Source organism: Pteropus alecto, unplaced genomic scaffold (assembly GCF_000325575.1).
Source record: "Pteropus alecto unplaced genomic scaffold, ASM32557v1 scaffold39, whole genome shotgun sequence".
Classification (NCBI taxonomy): Eukaryota; Metazoa; Chordata; class Mammalia; order Chiroptera; family Pteropodidae; genus Pteropus; species Pteropus alecto.
Genome location: NW_006443568.1, coordinates 4,396,337 through 4,416,442, shown reverse-complemented (window position 1 = coordinate 4,416,442; position 20,106 = coordinate 4,396,337). Strand labels below are relative to the sequence as shown.

Here is a 20,106-nt window from a genome sequence, read left to right as displayed (position 1 = left end):
CTTGCACATAATAGGCATTCAATAATTATTGTTAGTTTTCCCCTGCCCCGACCTGACTAGAAGTTTCTGAAGGTGAAGACCCCATATTTTCTTGTACCCGTTGATCTCTTTATCATTGGTTAGCACAGGGTAGGAGACCAAACCAAGCTCAGTTCTCATTTCACACGTAACCCTCGGTGTTTCCTTCTTAGTAGATTTTATCTGTCGGTCCCAGGAAAAGTCGTAGGGGAAAGTCCGAAGTGCCTAGAAGGTCCATTTGGCCAATTACTTGGAATGAGAATGGTCATCATCACCTTTTCAAATGGGCAAGGCTCCTCCTGTCATTTTCCATTTGGTGGGCGAAGGTTTCCAAAAGTCATTAAAGCCTCGAGTGAGGGTTTACGAAAACATTAAGCCTAAAGCTATTGCCTGTGAACACACCCAGGATACCAAATTGTCTGTTGATTTGAACTACATGATATGTTAGTGAGCGTAAATCCCTGGTAGAAAACTTATACTTCATTTCCTTAAAAAAACTGCACACATGGGCAAAACTTGGTATGTAAATTCTGAATGAACTGGAAAAGTCTGGGCTCTCTTACCGATACAGAGCGGAGGCGGGTAGTTCCAGCGCCGCACGGTCCCGGGCATGCAGGAGATGTGGGCGTGGCCCTGGAGGAATCGGGAACATGGGTGGGCTAGCGGCCCACACGGGCACAATCGTATGTAGGAGAGCTCGTTCAGGGGCTTTGTGTTAGGCAACAAGATACATTAATCCACTGTGGGATGGGGAGTGAGGCAGAAGGAGAGAGGTTTTTGGGAAGGATGCTTATAACAGCCATTACTATAGAAGTCTCATTACTTAAGCTTCCTTGTGAGCTTCTTTTAATTGCTAGATTCCCTCATGGGCTTCAAAGGAAAATTAAATTTTCCTAAAGTCTAATCAAATCAAAACTTTGCAGGAGCACATTGGAGGCTGGCTTATGCCAAATCACTAAGTCAGCAAAGTTTATCTTTTGCATAAACAGCTCCAGGCGGAGAAAATGGTCCTCAGGGGTATTGGGGGACTGTCACTGCTCTTTGGTGACTGTAGCTCTGCTGCTGCAAGGCTGGCCAAGCACATCTCAGGGGACGCCTGTTTCTTGGGTGTCAAGAGGAGGTACCTGGAGGGCGTATCCAGGCTCGCACTGGAAAGAGACCACGTCATTCACCAAGTAGCGCTCGCCAGTCTTCACCCCATTACTCGGCACGGCAGGTTCTGGACAACTGCTCAGGCCCACAGCTAGACAAGACAGAGACAGATGGAAAGGAGAACGGACCAGCCCAGCAGGTAAATATAACTGTAGGCTGAGGGCAATGTTGGCAGCAGGGAGAAAGGTGTCTCCAAATTGGGCTTTCTCTGCTCTTGGCATCTAGGCTAGCTCTTCCCAACCCCTTTACCTCACAGTGCACAGAAAAAATTAGAATATTTATATGGCACTGAGGTTCCACAGACCAAAGCTCCTTGGGGGCAGGTGGGTATCATCTGAGAACTCTGGCTGCTGCCTGCCCCCTGGGCTCCCCAGAAGGCCTTTGGGGCAGCAGAGCTAGGTTGCTGCTCCAGCCCTGGCTCTAAGCCCCCAGATCCCTCTGTATGAGCAGCTCCCATATGATTCCCGCCTCCGACTCCCAACTTCTTTCCATTTTCCTTGCCCTAAGAAGACATTTCCCAAGGGCTAAGAAATTAGGAGAGAGGCGAATGAAGGGCAAGAAGGAAGGAGAGCAGTTATCGGAGGGACATCCCAGCGATGCTTGGGGGCTCAGAGAGTCCCACTCTCTGAGATGAGACCCTCCACTGCCTTCTTTCTCCCATTGTGTTTTCAAGGTCAGGGCAGCTTCTCTCTGGAAGCAGTGCCGGGGCTCCTCACACTTTGCCTCCTATGGCCAGCTCTGGCCCTCACTCACCGCTGGAATCACAATAGCTTCTCTCTTGTTCCCTATCCCCATCCATCCTGCACTCATGGGCAATTTATGTCCTTAAATTTTCTCTGTAAATCACGGAGTTTCCTTGCTCAGCCATTCAAAGTGGTGGGTCCCTATCACCTATTATATGGAGACTCACCTTATCATCCTGACATTATATATAGGACCGTCATGGTCTTGGCCTGGTCCTTTTCAAGATCGCCCTATGGGATCTCAGGTGGTCTTCCTTCACTCTCCTTTCTTGACTTTTCAAATTCAATCTGTGTTCATTTACTCCTCTTTATATACCCAGCATTGTACACAGTGCTTTGCTAGGACATCCATCTTAATCTTCCTTCCCTACTTCCTCTCTCTGTCTGCCCACACCATCATCACTGGAGCAATACTCACTGAGCACTTCCCATCAGCAAGGCTAGAGTGAGTGTCACACACATCATCTCATTCCCTTGAAACAGGTCTTAACACCCCATGTCACAGGTGAAGATGCAGGCTAAGAGGCCCAGAGACATGCCCGTAGTAAGCCACAGAGTTGGGATGCAAGTCAAACCCAGTTTGACTCCAGGCCTGCCCAAGTAGAGTGAAGATGCAGGCTAAGAGGCCCAGAGACATGCCCTTAGTAAGCCACAGAGTTGGGATGCAAGTCAAACACAGTTTGACTCCAGGCCTGCCCAAATAGAGTTGGTCAAACCCCCAGGGCCACATGAGCTCACGTCCGACCCCAGCCCTGCTCTCTCTGCCTCCTCTCCTGAAATCATTCTCATCCTCTTTGAATCCCTGCCTGGCTGACTCTTACAGCAAATAGGAGTGTAGCATCTCCTGACTGGTGGGCTTTACACATCTCTTTTGCCCCACAAGAGCCCATCTGCAAGCGAGGGCACTTAAGATGCATGAAGTAAGTCCCTGTGTATTTATTGATGGATGGGACTTGGAGTGTGCCTCTTACGGACGAGGGCCGGAAGAATCACGACAAGGCAAAGTGATAGCTGTCAACTGAGTTCTCTGCCTCCTTCAAAGCACTATTCTTTTACCTGTTTGGGCTAAGAGACTTTGTGGTTGGGTCTGACCCTGGGCACCTGCATGGCCAGAAAGTTTGGGAGAGAGCGCCCTATCTATCAGCACTCCTGTTAGATAACTTCTGGTAGATCCCAGATCCCTCGAGGAATCCAGTGTATTCAGTGCCTGCAGGAAGCCAGGCTCTTGTGGAAAAGGAATGGGAAGAACTGGCCAGCCTAGGATACCCAGCCCCATCTCCTTGTGCAGTAGCTGATGAATCTTCATTCCATATTCAGAGCTGAAATTCTACATGTGCATGAGATAACCATATGTGTTTTGTTCCCTGCTTTGGAGAGAAATTTATATATAACAAAACGTACAAATCCTAAGTGTACATCGGCTAAGTTTTGACAAATGCAGGCACCCGTATAACCCAAACCCCTAACTACACAACATTACTACCACTCTAGAAAGTTCCCTCATGCTCTTCTCAGACAACTCCTGTTCTACATGTGCTTTTAAGAAGCGAGTGTGAGGCTTGGGAATGAAGGCTGTTTGGGCCTATGTCCACAGATCTGAGCAGCTGGAACAAAAGACCTTAAAGACAGAATTAAAACAATCATTAAACTGAATTCGAAGTATTTCATCTTGGCTGTCATATTGTTTATTTCTCCCCACTCCTCACGGTACACCAAGCAGAATATAACTCAGTATTTAGTGGGGTGATCATAACTTAGTAACCTGAGACCTACTTACTGGAAAGTCAGTGATGGACAAACGGAGGAGAGGTAGAGAGAAAGCCAGAGCAAAAGAGTATGGTGGGAGAAAAAATGGAATGGGGAGAAAAGTGAGCCCAGAGAGAGAAGGAAAGAGGGAGACTAAGAAAATCATTCCAATTTCTCTTTCATTGCACAGCTTGATTTTATTTAAGCTATGCTCGCAACAAAGGAAGAATTATTTTTTTATCATATGCAATTTATTACTTTTGAAAGCATATTGTTCCATTTCCATTTCAATTAAATAAACATTAAGTATGAGTCATAGCAGTAGATATGACTTTTCAGTACCCTTCAAAACCATTTGCCTCTACAATAGCAATTAATTCTCCCCTTCTGCACCTCTTCGTAGATTGTCCACAAAACAAAAATATAACTACTGGGTCTTGGCTCCTTGGAATTTCAGTCCCCAAATACTAATGAAGACCTCTGTTTTCCCCATCATAAAAGGACAGTGCATGATAAATATCAGGTATTAGAAAACTACCAGTTCTCTACAACAAAGAGAAGAGGTGAATTTTTCCTGGGAATGAGGCAGTAGAATGACAAAGAGATTTAAGAAGGAAGTATATCTTTGGAAGAAGAAAATAAAGAGAAGACTCTAAGAAACATTTAAGGACTTGAATTAAAATATTGGAGAAGGACACAAAACTGGGAAGAACAGAGAAAAGAGAGTAAAAGAAAACATGTGAATTTCTCAAGAGACCCGGGATGCCTCACTCCACCCGCTGAGTAGAGCCTTCGAGGTCTACAGCGGAAGGCCTCAGAGGTCCCTGTCCTATTCTCTACCCTTCAGGGTATCGGCTTCAAGCTGTTCCAGGTCTCTCCTACTAGGCAGACTCTTCAGTTCTTTCAGGCCACGAGCATCCTGGTATCTGAGTAATCCTCTCCCATTCACCTGGATAAGGCTCATTCGTTTTGGAGACCAGCTGGGCATCTGCATAACATCCAATGCTGACCCTATTAAGTTTCTATTACCAAGTGAGGCTTCCATCTGCACAGGCCCATGCTGTCACAGATGGTCAAGCAAATCATGCCTTCCCACATTTCCAAAGATAATTGTGTCACGGAACCAGGGGTTGGAGAGGCTAGTTTTTAAGATTGGAGAACACCTCTATGTTCTTATATCTCAAATTATATGCTGGGCGTAAGCCAATGGGCAAGCCCCTTTCCCATTCCTGGTGTGGACACAGAGAAAGCATAAAGATTTCTGAGTAACTGACATCTGGGTGAGAATCCCATCTCCACCATTTACTGGCTGTGTAGCCTTGAGGAGGTTTCGGACCTTCTCTGAGCTTTAGTGTCCTCATCTAGGTCTGTGATAAGGCTCCAGTGGGATGGAGAAAATACAGTCCTAGTATGACCCCTACTCCTTGTGGGTACTCAGTACTTGTCAGTTCCCACCCTGAACCCTATACACAGCTGAGACTCTGGATTCTCACTTTTGTACTCCAAGTGGAAGCCAGCTGCCGACACGCTGATATCTGAGTAGAAATGAAGGTAGAGCTGGTTGGAGGTGCTGTTCAGAAGGGCGGGCACAGTTGTTCCTAGGGCAAGAGACAGGGGACATTCAGGCTTAGCCTCCCCTGCTCCCGAGCTCCTCCCTCTTCCACTTGCTTTTGCTGCCTGCTGGCGTTCTGCTCCCAAAGCCCCCAAATGTTCCCAATTGTCACGCTTGCTAAATGACAAATTAGCACCCCTCAGAGTGCTGGGTCTCTCATGTCCAAGGGAGGGGGCGGGGAAGACCTCAAACAACTTCCTGCAAAATGGGCAGTGGCAGAGCCTCATGCCAGGAGTAGGGTTCCTCAGGTGGCCTACGAGTTTGGTCCCCTTTTGGCCATCCTCAATATAACTCTGATGTGTGTCGTTATCTGGGCAATCTAGGCAATGTAGACTTTTTATATGGGGCATGTGACTCCTTTTTATATCTTGGCAAAATGGGTTCTGGGGCCTGGAAGATCCAAATAATTGACCTGGTCATTAGGCAAAAACATACACCACACTCAGTCAGAAATCCACCACCAGAAGGGAAAATGGTATAGTTATTTTGGAAAAAAGTTTGTCAGTTCCTCAGAAAAGGTAAATATAGAGTTACCATATGCCCAGGAATTCCACTCCTAGGTATATACCCAAGAGAAGTGAAAACACATGTCCCCATAGAAACTTGCATGTGAATATTCATAGCGGCATTATTTATAATTAGACAAAAAGTGGAAACATCCAAATGTTCACCAACTAATGAGTGAATAAACAAATGGGGTCTATCTATCCGATAAAGTACTAATATACGTTACAATTAATGACACTTGAAAACAATCTGTCGAGTGAAAGAAGACAGACACAAAAGGGCACAGATTGTAGGATTCCATTTCTATGAAATGTCCGGAACAAGCGAATCCACAGAGAAGGAAAGTAGGTTAGTGGTTGCCAGGAGACGGGGTGGGGGGCGATGGGGAATGGGTGCAGATGGGTACCTGGCTTCTTTTTGGGGTGATGAAAATGTTCTGGGATTAGACAGCAGTGATGGTTGTAGAACTTTGTGAATATACTAAAACCCACTGGATTTTATGCCTTAAAATGGTGAATTTTATAGGTATGTGAATTATATCTCCATACTAATGTTGCTCCTCCTAATGATAAAGTCACCTACCGCCCTCCAAGTCGAGGCCCTTGGAAGCTCCACCTCACCTGAGAAACTTCCCAGCATGGTCACAGTGTTGTCTGCGCCGTCAAACACTTCCAGGGAGTCCCAGTTCTGCTCTGTGACGAAACTGATGACTTGAATCTGGGAAAGCAGAGGGAATGAGTTGTTGGTTCGACAGCCTGCGCCCCTCCCTCCCTCTTTCATGTAATTAATTCAATTATTGAGCAACTACTCTAGGCCTGACGCTGTGTTAGATCCTTCCAATAAGAGTGAGATGCAATCTCTACCCCTGAGGAACTCTGTCCATGGGGGAGACGGAAGTGAAATAATGAATGATTATAAGGCTGTGAACGGGGAAAGGAAATTCCAGGAAGTGGGAATACTTCAGCCTGATCGGCTTTCTGTGTGTCTCTCAAATATTTCTCGGATTTCCCCATTTTCCTGTCTGGACTGCATCAGACAGTCCGCAGTAACCCACTGCAGGCTGGACCCGTTCACCTCAAGTCGCTGCTTGCTGCCCCTCTGTTGGCCTCTTCCATGCCACCACACCAGTTCTGGGGCCTCCTACACTTGGCTCTGAGCACTGGGCATCTGCTATGGCCCTAATTCTGTCCCTATGATTCAGGTTGCAGGTATGACACCCTAGCTGTGTGCTTTCTCCATGCTTCATCTGTGCTTGTCAGTTTGCTCCTTCCCCTTACCTGCAATGTCCCCTCTTTTGTCCCCTACAGTCTTAAGAAAAAAACCCTATGAGCCATTTGAGAAACATCTCCTATGAATCCTCCCCAGTCTTTGTATTCCAGCTCTAGGCCCACTTCCTCCTTATGGCCTTCCCCGATGGCCTGAGCAGGGCGCACCCCTCCTCCTCCCTGAGTTACCTCTCTCCCGGTGTCCCCTGAAGCTCAGGGCCACAGGCTGTTGTGTTTTCTTGTCTGTGGGGCTCTCCTCCACACCTGGCCCGAAGGGCAGGGATAGGGCTACATCTCCTCCCAGCCACCTGCCCGACCCAGGTGACCCTTGGGCCTACCTGGATGCCAGCACCTTCAGGGACCATGATCTTCCACACGCAGTTGAGGCTGTTGAGGTAGGGCTCAGGGAAGCCAGGGGACAAGATGGTGCCCCTGCGCTCCGTGAGGTTGCCCCCGCACGGCACTGGGAGGAGGTAGCTCCGGTTAGAGGCTCTTTCCGCCTGTCTTCGTGGGTCCCCCCTCCAAGGGAACCTTCCCAAACAGACTTCTCAGGGCTCACTAGCCTGCTTGTGACTCCTCCCCCTGCTGGTTTCTCCAGTACGGCCTCAGTCCCACCTTCTCCCACGACTTCTCTCCCTGCCCCCTCCTTGGGGACCTGGACCCATACTCCTCTCTCACACATGGACCTCGCCTCCCAATGCCCAGCAACCCCAGCTCCTCCTCCTGGCTGTCTTCACATCCAACCCGCAGCTGCCGGATCTTGTAGCCTCCCCCAGGGAGAAAGGACTGTTTGCTGGCCACCCCCTTCCCAAGTGCTGGTTGTGCAGGTACTCACCCACACATGTTGGTGCTGAGACATTCCACTGGGCCAAGGCCCCGGGAACAGGGAGGCACTCGATTTCTGGGGACCCCTGCAGGGCATAGCCGGAGTTGCATTCGAAGCGGACGATGGCTCCCACAGAGAAGTCACTGCCCAGCCTCTTGCCATAGCGCGGTTCCGGCACGGAGCTGCACTGCGTGGCGCTGGTTCGAGGCACCGCTGCAGGGGACAAGGGTGCTAAGGGGCAGGCCTCTCCCCTCTAGAAACTGGCCCAGGGATGGACACACACAGAATGGAACTGAGATGGTCTGGATGGGACCCTGAGAGGTTCTGGGCACTTTCCTTTAAGGCAAAGGTAGGGGTCTTTCTAGGTAGTGCCTGTTGTACTGAAATAGAGCTGGACACACAATATTGCAGCCTCCGGAAACCCTGGGTGGCAGCGTGAGCCCCTGGGCTCAGAATTCAGGCCCAGCTGTGTTCTTTGCCTTCCTAATAATGCCCCTCACCCGTCAGGGTCCCACGTCCCTTAACAGGGAGAATGGTCCTTCCTCTTCCACTTCAGTGCCTTCACCCTGCTTTTGGCCTCTTCTCCCACGTGCCTTAAGACCCTGCCCAGGGCACTGCTCTCCATCACCTAAACCTCCTCTCCCTCTACCTACAACATTAAATAGGACCCTTTAATCCAGGTCTCAGACATGGCGTCCTCTGTGGCAGGATTACCCTGTACAGGGAAACACAACTCATCCTGGGTGGTTGAATGAATAGGACCACACTTAGAATGGGTCCTAGCAAAATGGACATTCTCCTGGGCAAGGAAACGTTGGGACCTGCAGGCGAAAGACAGGATGCTCCGAGACTCTGCCTCTTAGGACCAGTAAGGAAGAAATGAACATTGATGATCTGCTTGGTGCTACCTATTTTGCGAACTCTCTTTTAATCCTATCGATGAAGTAATATCATTACTTATTTTATAGGTGAGCAAACTGGGGTGATGAGAGTTGGGGTAACTGGTGCTCAGTTAGAAAGTGGCAGAGCTGGGATTCAAATCCATGTTCTCCTCATTCCCAAGCCTATGTTTTTGCTGAGCCTCATGGACAAAGCAAGCTCCATGGGAGAGAGTCTAGGCTACCCCCAATGCCACTGGGGATGTAACAGACAATGTGTGTGTGTGTGTGTGTGTGTGTAGAGGGGGTTAGATTAGCTTCCCATGTCTGATTTCCCCCCTCATTCGAACATGGAGTTTGGCCCAAGAATTGTCTGTTGAGTAAATGAATGTATAAAATTCAACTAACTTCAAGGAACTGCCCCACAAACTAATAACTGCCCTAAAGACCCTAAGAATAAGGCTTAGACTAGGGGGCAAAGGTTGCTGTTCTTTCGGTCACTGAGTCACGGAAGAACTGAGACTGCTTTCACCCCACCCAAGTCCACGTCCTACATACCTTGGTAGACAAAGTGGAAGCCTTTGGCTGGCGCCTGGCCTTTGGCACTGAACTTAATGAGAACTTGATTAGAGGTGGCCAAGGGCAACGATTCTCCTGCCGAGATGAGAGGCAAGGAAGAAAGGGAGACAGTGAGTCCAGCAGTCAGGCCCAGCAGATCAAATCCTGGCCAAGAAGGAAGGGCTACCCACACCCTTCATAGCAATTCCTTCCACACCCCTGGTTTTCCTAAAATGAAACCTCACGTTTTTATTGTACTTTTCAGTTTAAAGTTTGCAGAAGGCTTTCACATCCATGGTCTTATTTTGATTCATGGGTAATGGGAGGTTGGCATGACAAGAGTTCAGTACCCCCAGTTCATAGATCAAGAAAGAGAGGTCCAGAATGATTAAATGACCTGCCTCAAGAAGACAAAGCTTCTAAAGATGTGGTGACTCACAGGGATGGAGAAAACGGCCATTACCAACCTGACTGGTGGTTTGCTAAGAAAACAGTCATCAGTCTGATAGAAGAAAAATGGCACTAACTTCTGGGAAGGAGTGTGCTGTGATCTTTTGAGAGTAACTGGCCTTTCCCAGATTCTCAGTGAAATGATCAGTAACCAGAGCGATCGTATAATTTATTGCTCGTACCAGGGTACTTTTGAGAGTAAAAGGGCACGCTATTAATAATTACACTGGGAGAACCAAGGGAAAGCTGGGACTGCCCCAGGCAAAGCAGGACATATTGTCACTCAACCCATAACACACAATTTGGTGAAAACCCAATAGGCACAGAAAGCTTGGGGAGCCCGATAGCCTTTATATCAGAACATGTATCTTCTGCTTGATGTGGTATAGATGGACAAGAGTAAAGGCAGCACGAACTGGACCTGCAGCTGTGAAGTGTAGTCCTGCTCATCATCACCTTCCAGTGGAAGCTGAGGGAATATGAGGTGGCATGCAGTGGTGTGGCCAGTCTGCATGATTCTCCTTTGAAGTCTTAGGGACACCTGAGAATGGCTGCTAGCTCCACCATCAGAAGGGAAGTAGGGGTTCCAGAAAGCCAGGCGACATCTCTACTGCAGTGACAGCGGGAGTTGGAATCAGCCAAGGAGCCTTTGAGAGTCATATCGAGGCCCACCAGTGCTTCCAGGAAGCTCATATGATGCTATTGGCCATGGGGAGTGGACAGCCATTTGCACAACACACTTAGATTTACATGTGACCTAGACGGCTGAGCCTAGCTAGGAGTCATCGCCCCAGCTAACTCTTGACTGCTAAAGTAAAAAGAAACTCATGAAGACAAAGCCTCTCCTCATTATCGTCACCATCTTTACCTCCTCTATTCAATGGATGTGAGCAGAACAAAACTCATTTTTTTCATCATCCCATCATCTAGCCTGACACATGGATCAAGACCCCCATAATATCTTGCAGAATCCTTTTTTGAATTCCTGTCCTGGACATATGAAGACTTCCCTGTCCATGGCTAAGTGCATAGTAAAATTATTGGACATAAGAAGATTCTAAATTTTTAAAGGAGAAAACCACTCTGAGAAATCAAAGGAAAAATTTTATATGAACTACCACAAAGAGCGGGAAAAATCTCGAAAGATTGTCTGTCATGATTGTCACAAGATTAAATCTAGCATTGCACCTGTGAGATCAGAGGAGGAAGACATGCCAAAGAAAAAATCTGAGATTAATGAAGGCGTCAAAGAAATGAGAAATATCAGTACATAACAGCTGGATTCTGCAGAAATAAAACAGCAACATGGAGATTAAATTTGGGAAATTCTTCCAGAATGCACAGAAAAAAGATAAAGAGATTAAAATAATGAGAGAAATGACAAGTGACATGGCAGATAGATTTTAAAAAAATCCAATATGCATATATCAAAAATTCTAGAGAGAGAGAGGAGAAAAACTGAAGGAGAAAAAATAATTTAAGGAAGAATATAACTTTTCTAAACTTAAGAAAGATGTGAGGTTCAGACTGAAATTGTTTGTAAAGTGCCAGATCTAATTAATAAAAAAAGATTTCCACTACAACACATCCTAGTGGGCTTTTCAATTTTAAAAATTAAGAAAAATATAAAAGGCATTTAGAAAGAAAACCATAGGTTACCTACAAGATAAGGAATCAGATTGAACTCTAACTCATCTGTAATATTAGCTGTTGGAATGGGGTGGAAAAGCTACTGCAGTTTTGAAAGAAAAAGTTTGTGACCCATAATTTGATTTACAATCAAGTTGTCATTTATACGACACGTCAAAGGAGATGCATTCTCATACATGCAAGGTGACAGGAAGTACTGCAGTTATGAGCCTTATTAAAGAAATGAATGAAAGGGAAACAAAAAGCTATCAGGGATAAAGACGACCTGCAAAATATGTTAAATCCAAGTAATTATTGTGAATAGGTAACAAAACTTAATGCAAACGTAAAAACATGTTCTTGGGGGGAAGAAGTCCTAATTTAAAAATAATTACTAATGACATTATTATAAAATTCCAAGTATATAAAAAAACCTTGGAAATTAGAGATGGGTCAGGTATGAATAGAAAAGCAAGGAGGTGAAATCAAAGCAAAACAAACAAAAACCCAGAAAGAACAAAACAAGATGACAGATAGCAGAGCAGATTTGTCACTTGTAAAATAAGTAAGTAAACTTCCTCTTAAAAGAAAAAGACTCTCAGAGAAAATGAGGAAAGATACATCAGGCAACCAAAGGTTTGTCTCTCTGTCTCTCTGTCTCTGTCTGTCTGTCTGTCTCCATCTCTATTTCTTTTTATTTTCTATTGGTCTTATACATTTGTATCTGCACCTATATCTATATCTATATTTTCATCTATAGGTCCTAAGTGTATACCTGTCTATTTCTATCTGTACCTACACTTATACTTCTATATTTATATCTATATTTGCTTATCTATCTATCTATCTATCTTCTTCATCATCATCATCATCATTATCATCATCATCTATCTATCATCTATCTATCTCTATATCTACCTATCCATCTATCAAGAAATTTTGAAAAAGCATCCCACCCCAAGAGATCCCAATTTACACTCCCAGTTGGGTGTGTATATGTGGGGTGGTGGTGTAGGAAAATCTTTTGTCTAAGAACCACTGATATAATGCATTTGAATAATAAAATTGAGTATGACTATCTAATGGATATTACAAAGCTCATTTAATCCGAACAATAACTCTAGGAGGTAGAACTTTTACTCTCTGCATTTTATAGATGAGGAAACTGAAGCTCCAAGTAGTCAAATGTTGTGCCCGCAGGCACCCAGCAAACAAGTGGCAGGGCTTCGGTTAGAATCCAGGCAGAGAGGAATGTAGGGCCTGAGCTTGCCCTTTCTCTCTGCATGGCTTCTCGACCCTACAGAGAATCCACATTCTTCTCAGATACATTAAAAAAATATAAATCCTTGGCTACAGAGAGGACCTCATTGAATCCCCAAAGTAGAATGGTACAGGCTACATTCTCTAACTACATGGCGATAATGATAGAAATTAATGCAAATGTAACAGGAACAAAATCTAGGTTCCTAGGGGGAACGAAGAACCATTCTTACACAACTCTTGGGGAAAAAGAGTAAAACTTGATCATGGATTATTTAGAGGGTAATAATGATGAAAATAATACATATCAAAATTTATGACTTGAAGCCAAAATTATGCTTAGAGGTGAATATGTCACCATAAACATGCCCTTTGCTACACAGAAAAGATAATGGGCAAAGCTCTCAGCTCAAGGTGATAGAACATCAAGAACAAAATAATCTGAAGAAAAAAAGGGGGAGAGACATTATGAAATAAAGGCAGAGGTTAATTAATTAGAAAATAATAACAAACCCAAAAGAAGAACTGATAAGTAGAAACAATAAAAATAAAACAAACAAAAAAACAACTCGAAACCTCTGGTCCAGCTGAGAAAAAAGGAGAACTTCAGCATTTTAAAGGCAAGGAATCTAAACACTAATAGAGAGGAGATTAAATATCATAGTAGTATATTATATAAGCTGCATTGCTAAAATAATTACAAAATGGAATTTTTACTAAAATATAAATCATCAGCATTGATCATAAAGTAATATACCCAAACAAACCAATAACTGTGGAAGAAAATAACAGAAAAACCACTGAAAAGGAAGAGATAAAATAATGAGACAAATTTATCTGCAGATGATATCGTTTCTTGCCTAAAGGACACTGGAGAATCAGCTGGCAGTGTTGGCGTTATGATAAAGGGTTCAGTGACTTTACAAAAAGAATATCCTAAAAATATCAGTCTTCTAATATACTGACAAAGACCAGTTAGAAAATATAACACAGGGAGACCCATTTACAGCAGCAAAAAAACAATAACAAAAATTGCCATGAAATATCTAGGAATAAAGTTAACAAAGCATGCATACTGTTTAAATGAAAATTATAGCACCTTCTCAAAGGTCATAAATGATAAATAAATGGAGAGACACACCATGTTCCTGAATGGGGAGAAGAGTTATTATAAAGATGTGACTTCTTCCCTAGTTAACTTATCGGTTTAATAGATTTCAATGAAAATTCCAATGCAATTTTTTTTAACTTGGCAACATATTTGTAAAATTTATTTGGAGGCAAAAGTAAGCAAGAAAAGCCCACAAAAATTTCAAAACAAACAATGTCTATGAGGACCTACCTTACTGCATGTTTAAAATTATTATAATATTAAACATTATTATGTTACAATAATTAAAGTTTTTTGATACTAATATAAGAATAAACAGACACTTAGAGAAAATGAATAAAAAGTCTAGAAACATACCCTTAATTTCATAAAAATTTAAAATATGTAAATCTGACATTTTGAAAATTCTGTTAGGACAGCTGATTAAATTTGAAAGGATATGGTTGTATTGCCTATATCAAATAATAAATCAAAATAAATTTCAAAGTTATTAAAGCATTGAAACTAAAAAGAAGTAAAAGAAAACACAGAGGAATATTTATTTCATGAACATAAAAGTAAAGGAGAAAACTATTAGAGAAAACCTTGATAGATTTGATATCATGGGGAATTTAAATTTTTTGACATTAAAACAAACCCTGAAGAAAATTAAGTGGCAAATGACAAACTACAGGGGAAGCCTTTTTATAGCTTATAATACAGAGAAGAGATTTTTATAGCATATAATATATATAGCTTATAATATAAAGCTCTACTAAATAAATAAGAAAATAAATGCTAATAGAAAAACCAACACTAATTCACAAGTAGATTCACAAATAAAAAAATGCATGGGCCAATAATTACATTAGAAAAAGTTTAACCTGACTAGTAATAAAGAAGGGCAAATTAAAATATGAGATACCATTTTCAGTTTTCACACTGATAACGCTTTTGTTTTTTTAATTATCTAATTTTTGCGAGGATAAAACATTCTTTCTTATGCATTGTTGGTGAATAAAATGGCAAGAACTTTCTAGAGGCATATTAGACAATCTATATAAAAAGAATTAAGGATCTCATCCTTTAACTGGCAATTCTCCTTCCAGATATTCTAAGGTAATAGAGACGTGTATAATGACATGTATAATACCCTGAATTACTATTCATAAGAATGAAAAATTAGAAAAATCTAAATGTTCAATAATAGGGAATTCATTACATAAATTTTAAATAACTATATGATAGACTATCATGCAGCATTTAAAAATCCTATTATAGAATAAAATAATGACATAGAAACGCTTACAATGAATATTTCAGTAAAAATATGTATATTGCTTTGTTCAATAAAATATGTAAAAGATTAAGCCTAAGTAAGATATAAAGACGGAAAGGAAATACGCCCCATCTTTTCAGTAGTTCTTTCTGGGTGGTTTTTATTTTAATTCTCTCTATAATTAGTTTTTTCTTGCCTCTAAGTGTTCCACAAAGAAAATACAATATGTTTATAACTAGAAAAATATGTTGGGGCTAAATATAAAACAACAGGGAATGCTACACCCCTTAGGGATGGTGTAGACACAGCTTGGGGCGAGAGCAGTTTCTGAAGCCCTCTTCTAGGTATGGCGATCAGGAGCTGACTGTTGTGGCAGAGACAGCACCGGCACATGACAAACACAAAGCTGTGGGGTTCCACCTGCAGCCATGCTTATAGGGCCTCTTTCCTTTTAGCTGGCCTGGGATACCCCAGCCCCCGACCATCCCCAGTGCTGGCCGAGCCCTGGGTACCTGTGTGGGTGCCGGACAGGGAGCTGAGGAGACGGGAGTGCTGGCTGTGACCATCGTGCACCTCCACGACGTCGTTGAGGGCTGTGTGGAAGAAGGCGAACTGTCCAAACACAACTGCAGTGGAGACACGGTGAGGAGATTTCAGTGTGGAACAGCGGCAGTCATGCTGGGGGCAAGGACTGGCGGTCCGGGGGCCCCAGGGAGTGTGAAACCTCAGAAGAAGTTGCTGGTTCATGGGGCTAACTGCTTGCTGAGCCTTTACTGGCCAGATGCCAGGCACAGGGATGCAGGGAGACGGGCTGGCATTCTTTCACATGGGTCAAGATGACATCAAGGACTGTACCCAATCGTCAGGCTGGTGGCAATAGCACCGAGTTGATTTTATTCCTTTCCCAGATAGCAGCTGCAGCTGCAGTAGCCACTAAGGACATGGAAGGGCTTTGGGTAATAGCTACCATTTTCCATGTGATCTCAGGACCTTGTGTTCTTCCTTATGTTTCCCTCAAAGATCCAGCCAATTGGCCAGGGGTGTCTGAGGGCAAGAACCAGGGTTGACCTACTATCTGGCTTAAGTCTTGAGGCAGGTAGGAAATTGAGCATGTGTGTGTGTTACGTGTTGGGGCAGGGATGGATTTAGGCCATGCAGCTGACTGCTGAGAAAAGAGCATTTGTAATGATGAGTACAGCAGTGAATGGAGTAAGTGATTCTTAGATCTCAAGTTATAGACAGAGGAGCAGGAGGAAGGGTACATTTTGGTGCCCTGAAAATGGGTACTGAGTTTGGGGTGGTGGCAGGGGAGGTGGTGCTCTCCCCTGCAGAGGTGAGCAGGACAGGCAAAGTTCCTGCTTTCACGGAGTGTACATTCTATGAGAAGACACAATCAAAACAGAAAAACAAAACACTTAAGCAAATAGATGAACAAGATAATTTCAGATAATGTTAAGTTTTAAGTGTAATAGGTAAAAGCTATAGGACGAGGCAGACACTCTAGATAGAGAATCAAAGAAAAATCTATGAGAAGAGGATATTAGAGTTGAGACCTAGGCCGGGGGACAAACATTCCAGACTCAGAGGAACAATCTGCCTCTATGCTCTGGGCTCAGTATCATTGGCAAATGGAAGATGCTTAGGATAGGCCATCACCCTTCCTACAACTAGATTTCCATATGCAGATTTGAGCTCAGTGAAACTGACTAGCCTTGGCGTTCACTGCATTCGCTGCTTGCAAAGGTGTGAGCTTTTTATTACTGGAGGAATTTGAGCACAAACTGCAAGCCCACTTATCAAGGCTTCTGCTCTGGGTGGCTGATTGGATTGGACAACCTTTCAGGACTTGTGATCCCACAGGTCAAAAGCTCCTGCCACTTAAATATGTTATGGAGTGTGTGCACATGCACATGTTTGCAGGGAGGGGCTGGGGCAGGAGAGGCATGATGGCTGGAGCTATGGGTGAAGATAAGACTGGGAGTTTACAGAGGGCAGGGAAGAGGTCTCTCTCATCTTGGCAACCTCAGTACCCAGGAGAGTGCGTAGTCCATGAAAAATGTTTAATAAATATTTGGTGAATGACATCCCGCCTTGCTCTGTGCTCACTCCATCCTATCTCCTGGGAATAAGCAGCCAGCTCTTTGAGGGCTGCCCCATCCTTCTCCTAAATGGTCAGGATACATCTATGCCTTTTGCCCTATCCAACACGAAGAGTGTTTGGAAATAGTTCTTAATCCTATAAAGAGGAGATCCAGGGAAAAAGCAGCCAGGCTGGTGACCTGATTGCCCAGGTACAAATGGCCTTCCTGAATCCTCAGGAACATCCTGAATCTTCCAGAGCTGGCGGGACTCTTGACTGTCCCCACTGCCAACCAGGTGACAAGCCTGGCTTCCTTCTACCTTGGATTCTTGGCATCTGGCGGTTTCTCTGTCTTCTCGGGGCACGGGCCTGCTCCTTATTTTTTTCTTGCTCATCCTTCAGGCTCTTGGTCTCAGATGAAATAGCAAATGATGTGGCTCCCAGCTCCCTCACCTAGTTCCATCCAGCTCCTCACTTCTTCCTTTCCATTGGCCAGCCACCCCTGGGGTCCCAATCAGCCTGGCTCTGTAGCACCTCTACTCAGTCTTGGGCTATGCTGGGTAGCCCGGTGTCCCCTGCCTTCCCTCAGTCCCGGCTAGCTCCTCATTAATCCCATCCCCTTGGTCCCAGCTAACTGTGCCCTTCCTCTTTCATGTGTCAGGAGTGTATTCTACAGCCCACTTCATGGCATCTGCACTCAGTTGTCCTATATGGGAGACTGTTCTGCCCAGTCCCACAATGGGAGTGGATAAAATTGGGAGTGCAATTGAAAAGATACCATTGAGAAGGGCCTGAGGAGTTGGAAGGAGTCAGAAAACATATAAATAAACATACAAAAAACTTCATACCATAATCCTTGGGCACGGTGACAAAATACAGACAGATCTGTCCACTGCTGTAGTTCTGGGGGTAGTTCGGGGACAAGACCACTCCGTCTGAACCCACATACTGTCCCCCACAGGGGGCTGAAAGAGAAATCAGATGGAGGGCCAGGTGACCCTGTGGGCCTCTCATTGCCTCTTCATTCTCTGTTCTGCTCAATCCCAGGTAGGGACCTGGTAGGGACCTGCCGTGAGGCGCACAGACACTAATCTGAAGGAGGGGAATTCTGAGGACACTGCCCTGCTCTGCCGAACAACATCCATCCGTGACATGGCACATGGCCTGAAACCCACCCTGATGCTATCGAGGACCCTCTTGGGCACATGTCGGCCCTAGCTTTCTAACTATTAACGCTGGCGTGGTCCTTGTAGGCATAGCCTTGAGGAGCATTTTAGGAACCTCTTCTGCTTACAAATAGAACCAGAACTGATCTGCTGCCCCCATGGCTGATGTCTGCATCTGGGTAGTTACTGTCTGCATCAGTAGAGAGCTGAAGCTTCTCCAGATTAGCCCCACTGGCAGAGGCCAGCCCATGTGACCCAGCCACCTTCTGTTCCCATCCATGGTGCCCAGTTCCACAATGGGTGGACTTCAGAGCCAGATTCTTTCACCTGGGCAAAGGCGCCTCCTTGTTTTCCAACTTAGGTGGCCACCATGCTCTTGAATCTGCTTGTCAGGACTGGATGGCTAACCCAGACCCCCTGTATTCAGCCCACCCGCTAGCCTTAGTTTTACACATCTGACCTATCAGCGATCTTCCTTAGGCCCAGGAACAAGCCAGGTCATCTTTAACTCCCTTCTCCCTGGTATGAGCTGCTGGCATGTCTGCGGGCCATTGTTGAAGACATATGTGATGAGAGATGATACATCGACAGGGACTGGTACACCTGCTGAGTTATCAGCCGTTCTCATTCACAGTGAACACAGGAGCGCACCTCTGAGAATCGTGTCCTACCATCGCCTCCCTCGAGCCCACAGCCCCTTCTGCCTCTGGCATACCCTACTCCCTCTGACTCTCCCCCCAGCCCCCAGCTCCACCACCTGTGCACGCTGGCCGGGGATTGTTCCACACAGGCTTCCCATCGGGCCCCAGGATGCAGCTCAGGGTCGAGAAGCCCTCAATTTCATAGCCCCCATGGCAGTAGTAGGTGATGGAGGAGCCCAGCTTCAGGTCAGATCCCACTCGTGTGCCATTTTTGATCGAACCAGGATCGAAACATGACTCTCGTGGGTTTTCTGGAACAAAAGAAAAACAAACACATACATGCACAGACACACAGAGGACTCATTAGTGGCTTAATTTCCATTAGTGTAGCACCCATTAGGAGAACCTGACTAGCTACAAAGGGGATTTGGAATTGCTGGTCCTAGTCCCCTCAGGTCTGCAAACATCTCTAAATTTGGATAGAACTCTAGGGATGAAAATCTCCTTGGAGAGTGAAGTTTCCCCTCCACTCTCCACATTCTCACCCTGACCTACAAAGGAGTGAGCTGCAGCTAAACCTTGAAGGCCCTTTCTCACCCATCGACTCGCTCTCCCAGGGGAGGACGGGCTGCTCTGACTGGAGGGAGCCGATGGTCTCGGATCACGTCTTAGTTGCAGACATGGTCACTCTGGTGCAGGTCAGTGCTGAGGCATAGTCCACCTTTGCTCATCTTCGATCGCCCACACTCAGCGTGGCAGGCGTCCTCAGCTTCCGGTCTCCATGCTGGAAGCAGGGCTGGCTTTTGGAGGCTATTCTCTTTCCTTCTCTTTCTTTTGCCTACGACAGTGCTGCTGGCTAGATAGGTGGAACTGGCATCGGCTTTGGGGGCTGTCATACCCATACCTTGCAGGCACTTTTGAGTGCCTGGGTACCAATACTTATATTTAGGAGGAGTAGGAAACCCCACGTCAACCTCTGTGATAAGTCCAGGTCTCCAATACAGTTTTCCAAGGCTTTGCATTCGTGTATTGGGTGCTGGTTAGTTAATTAAAACAGCAGCATTTTTCCATTTGGCTATCATGTTTATATGTCTTCCCAATCAGGTGTACCAGGGATGTACCTAACAGACATCACTCTGTCCGTCTGCACTGGACAACAGTGAACTTGATGCCGGATCAACTGCGGAGACTAGTCAGGGACCCAAA

General features: G+C 45.1%; 1 protein-coding gene across 1 annotated transcript in view; it reads right to left on the bottom strand.

The window, feature by feature from the left end:
• Positions 1–20,106, bottom strand: part of CSMD2 (CUB and Sushi multiple domains 2) — a 571,413-nt gene that overhangs the window by 86,370 nt on the left and 464,937 nt on the right. The window contains exons 34-43 of the mRNA XM_025041387.1: positions 19,017–19,211; positions 17,942–18,058; positions 15,526–15,639; positions 9,306–9,401; positions 7,879–8,082; positions 7,382–7,506; positions 6,399–6,495; positions 5,153–5,257; positions 1,143–1,261; positions 582–651 (exon numbers count right to left, since the gene is read on the bottom strand). Coding sequence (XP_024897155.1) covers positions 582–651; positions 1,143–1,261; positions 5,153–5,257; positions 6,399–6,495; positions 7,382–7,506; positions 7,879–8,082; positions 9,306–9,401; positions 15,526–15,639; positions 17,942–18,058; positions 19,017–19,211 — 1,242 coding nt within the window. The remainder of the gene's footprint in view (positions 1–581; positions 652–1,142; positions 1,262–5,152; positions 5,258–6,398; positions 6,496–7,381; positions 7,507–7,878; positions 8,083–9,305; positions 9,402–15,525; positions 15,640–17,941; positions 18,059–19,016; positions 19,212–20,106) is intronic.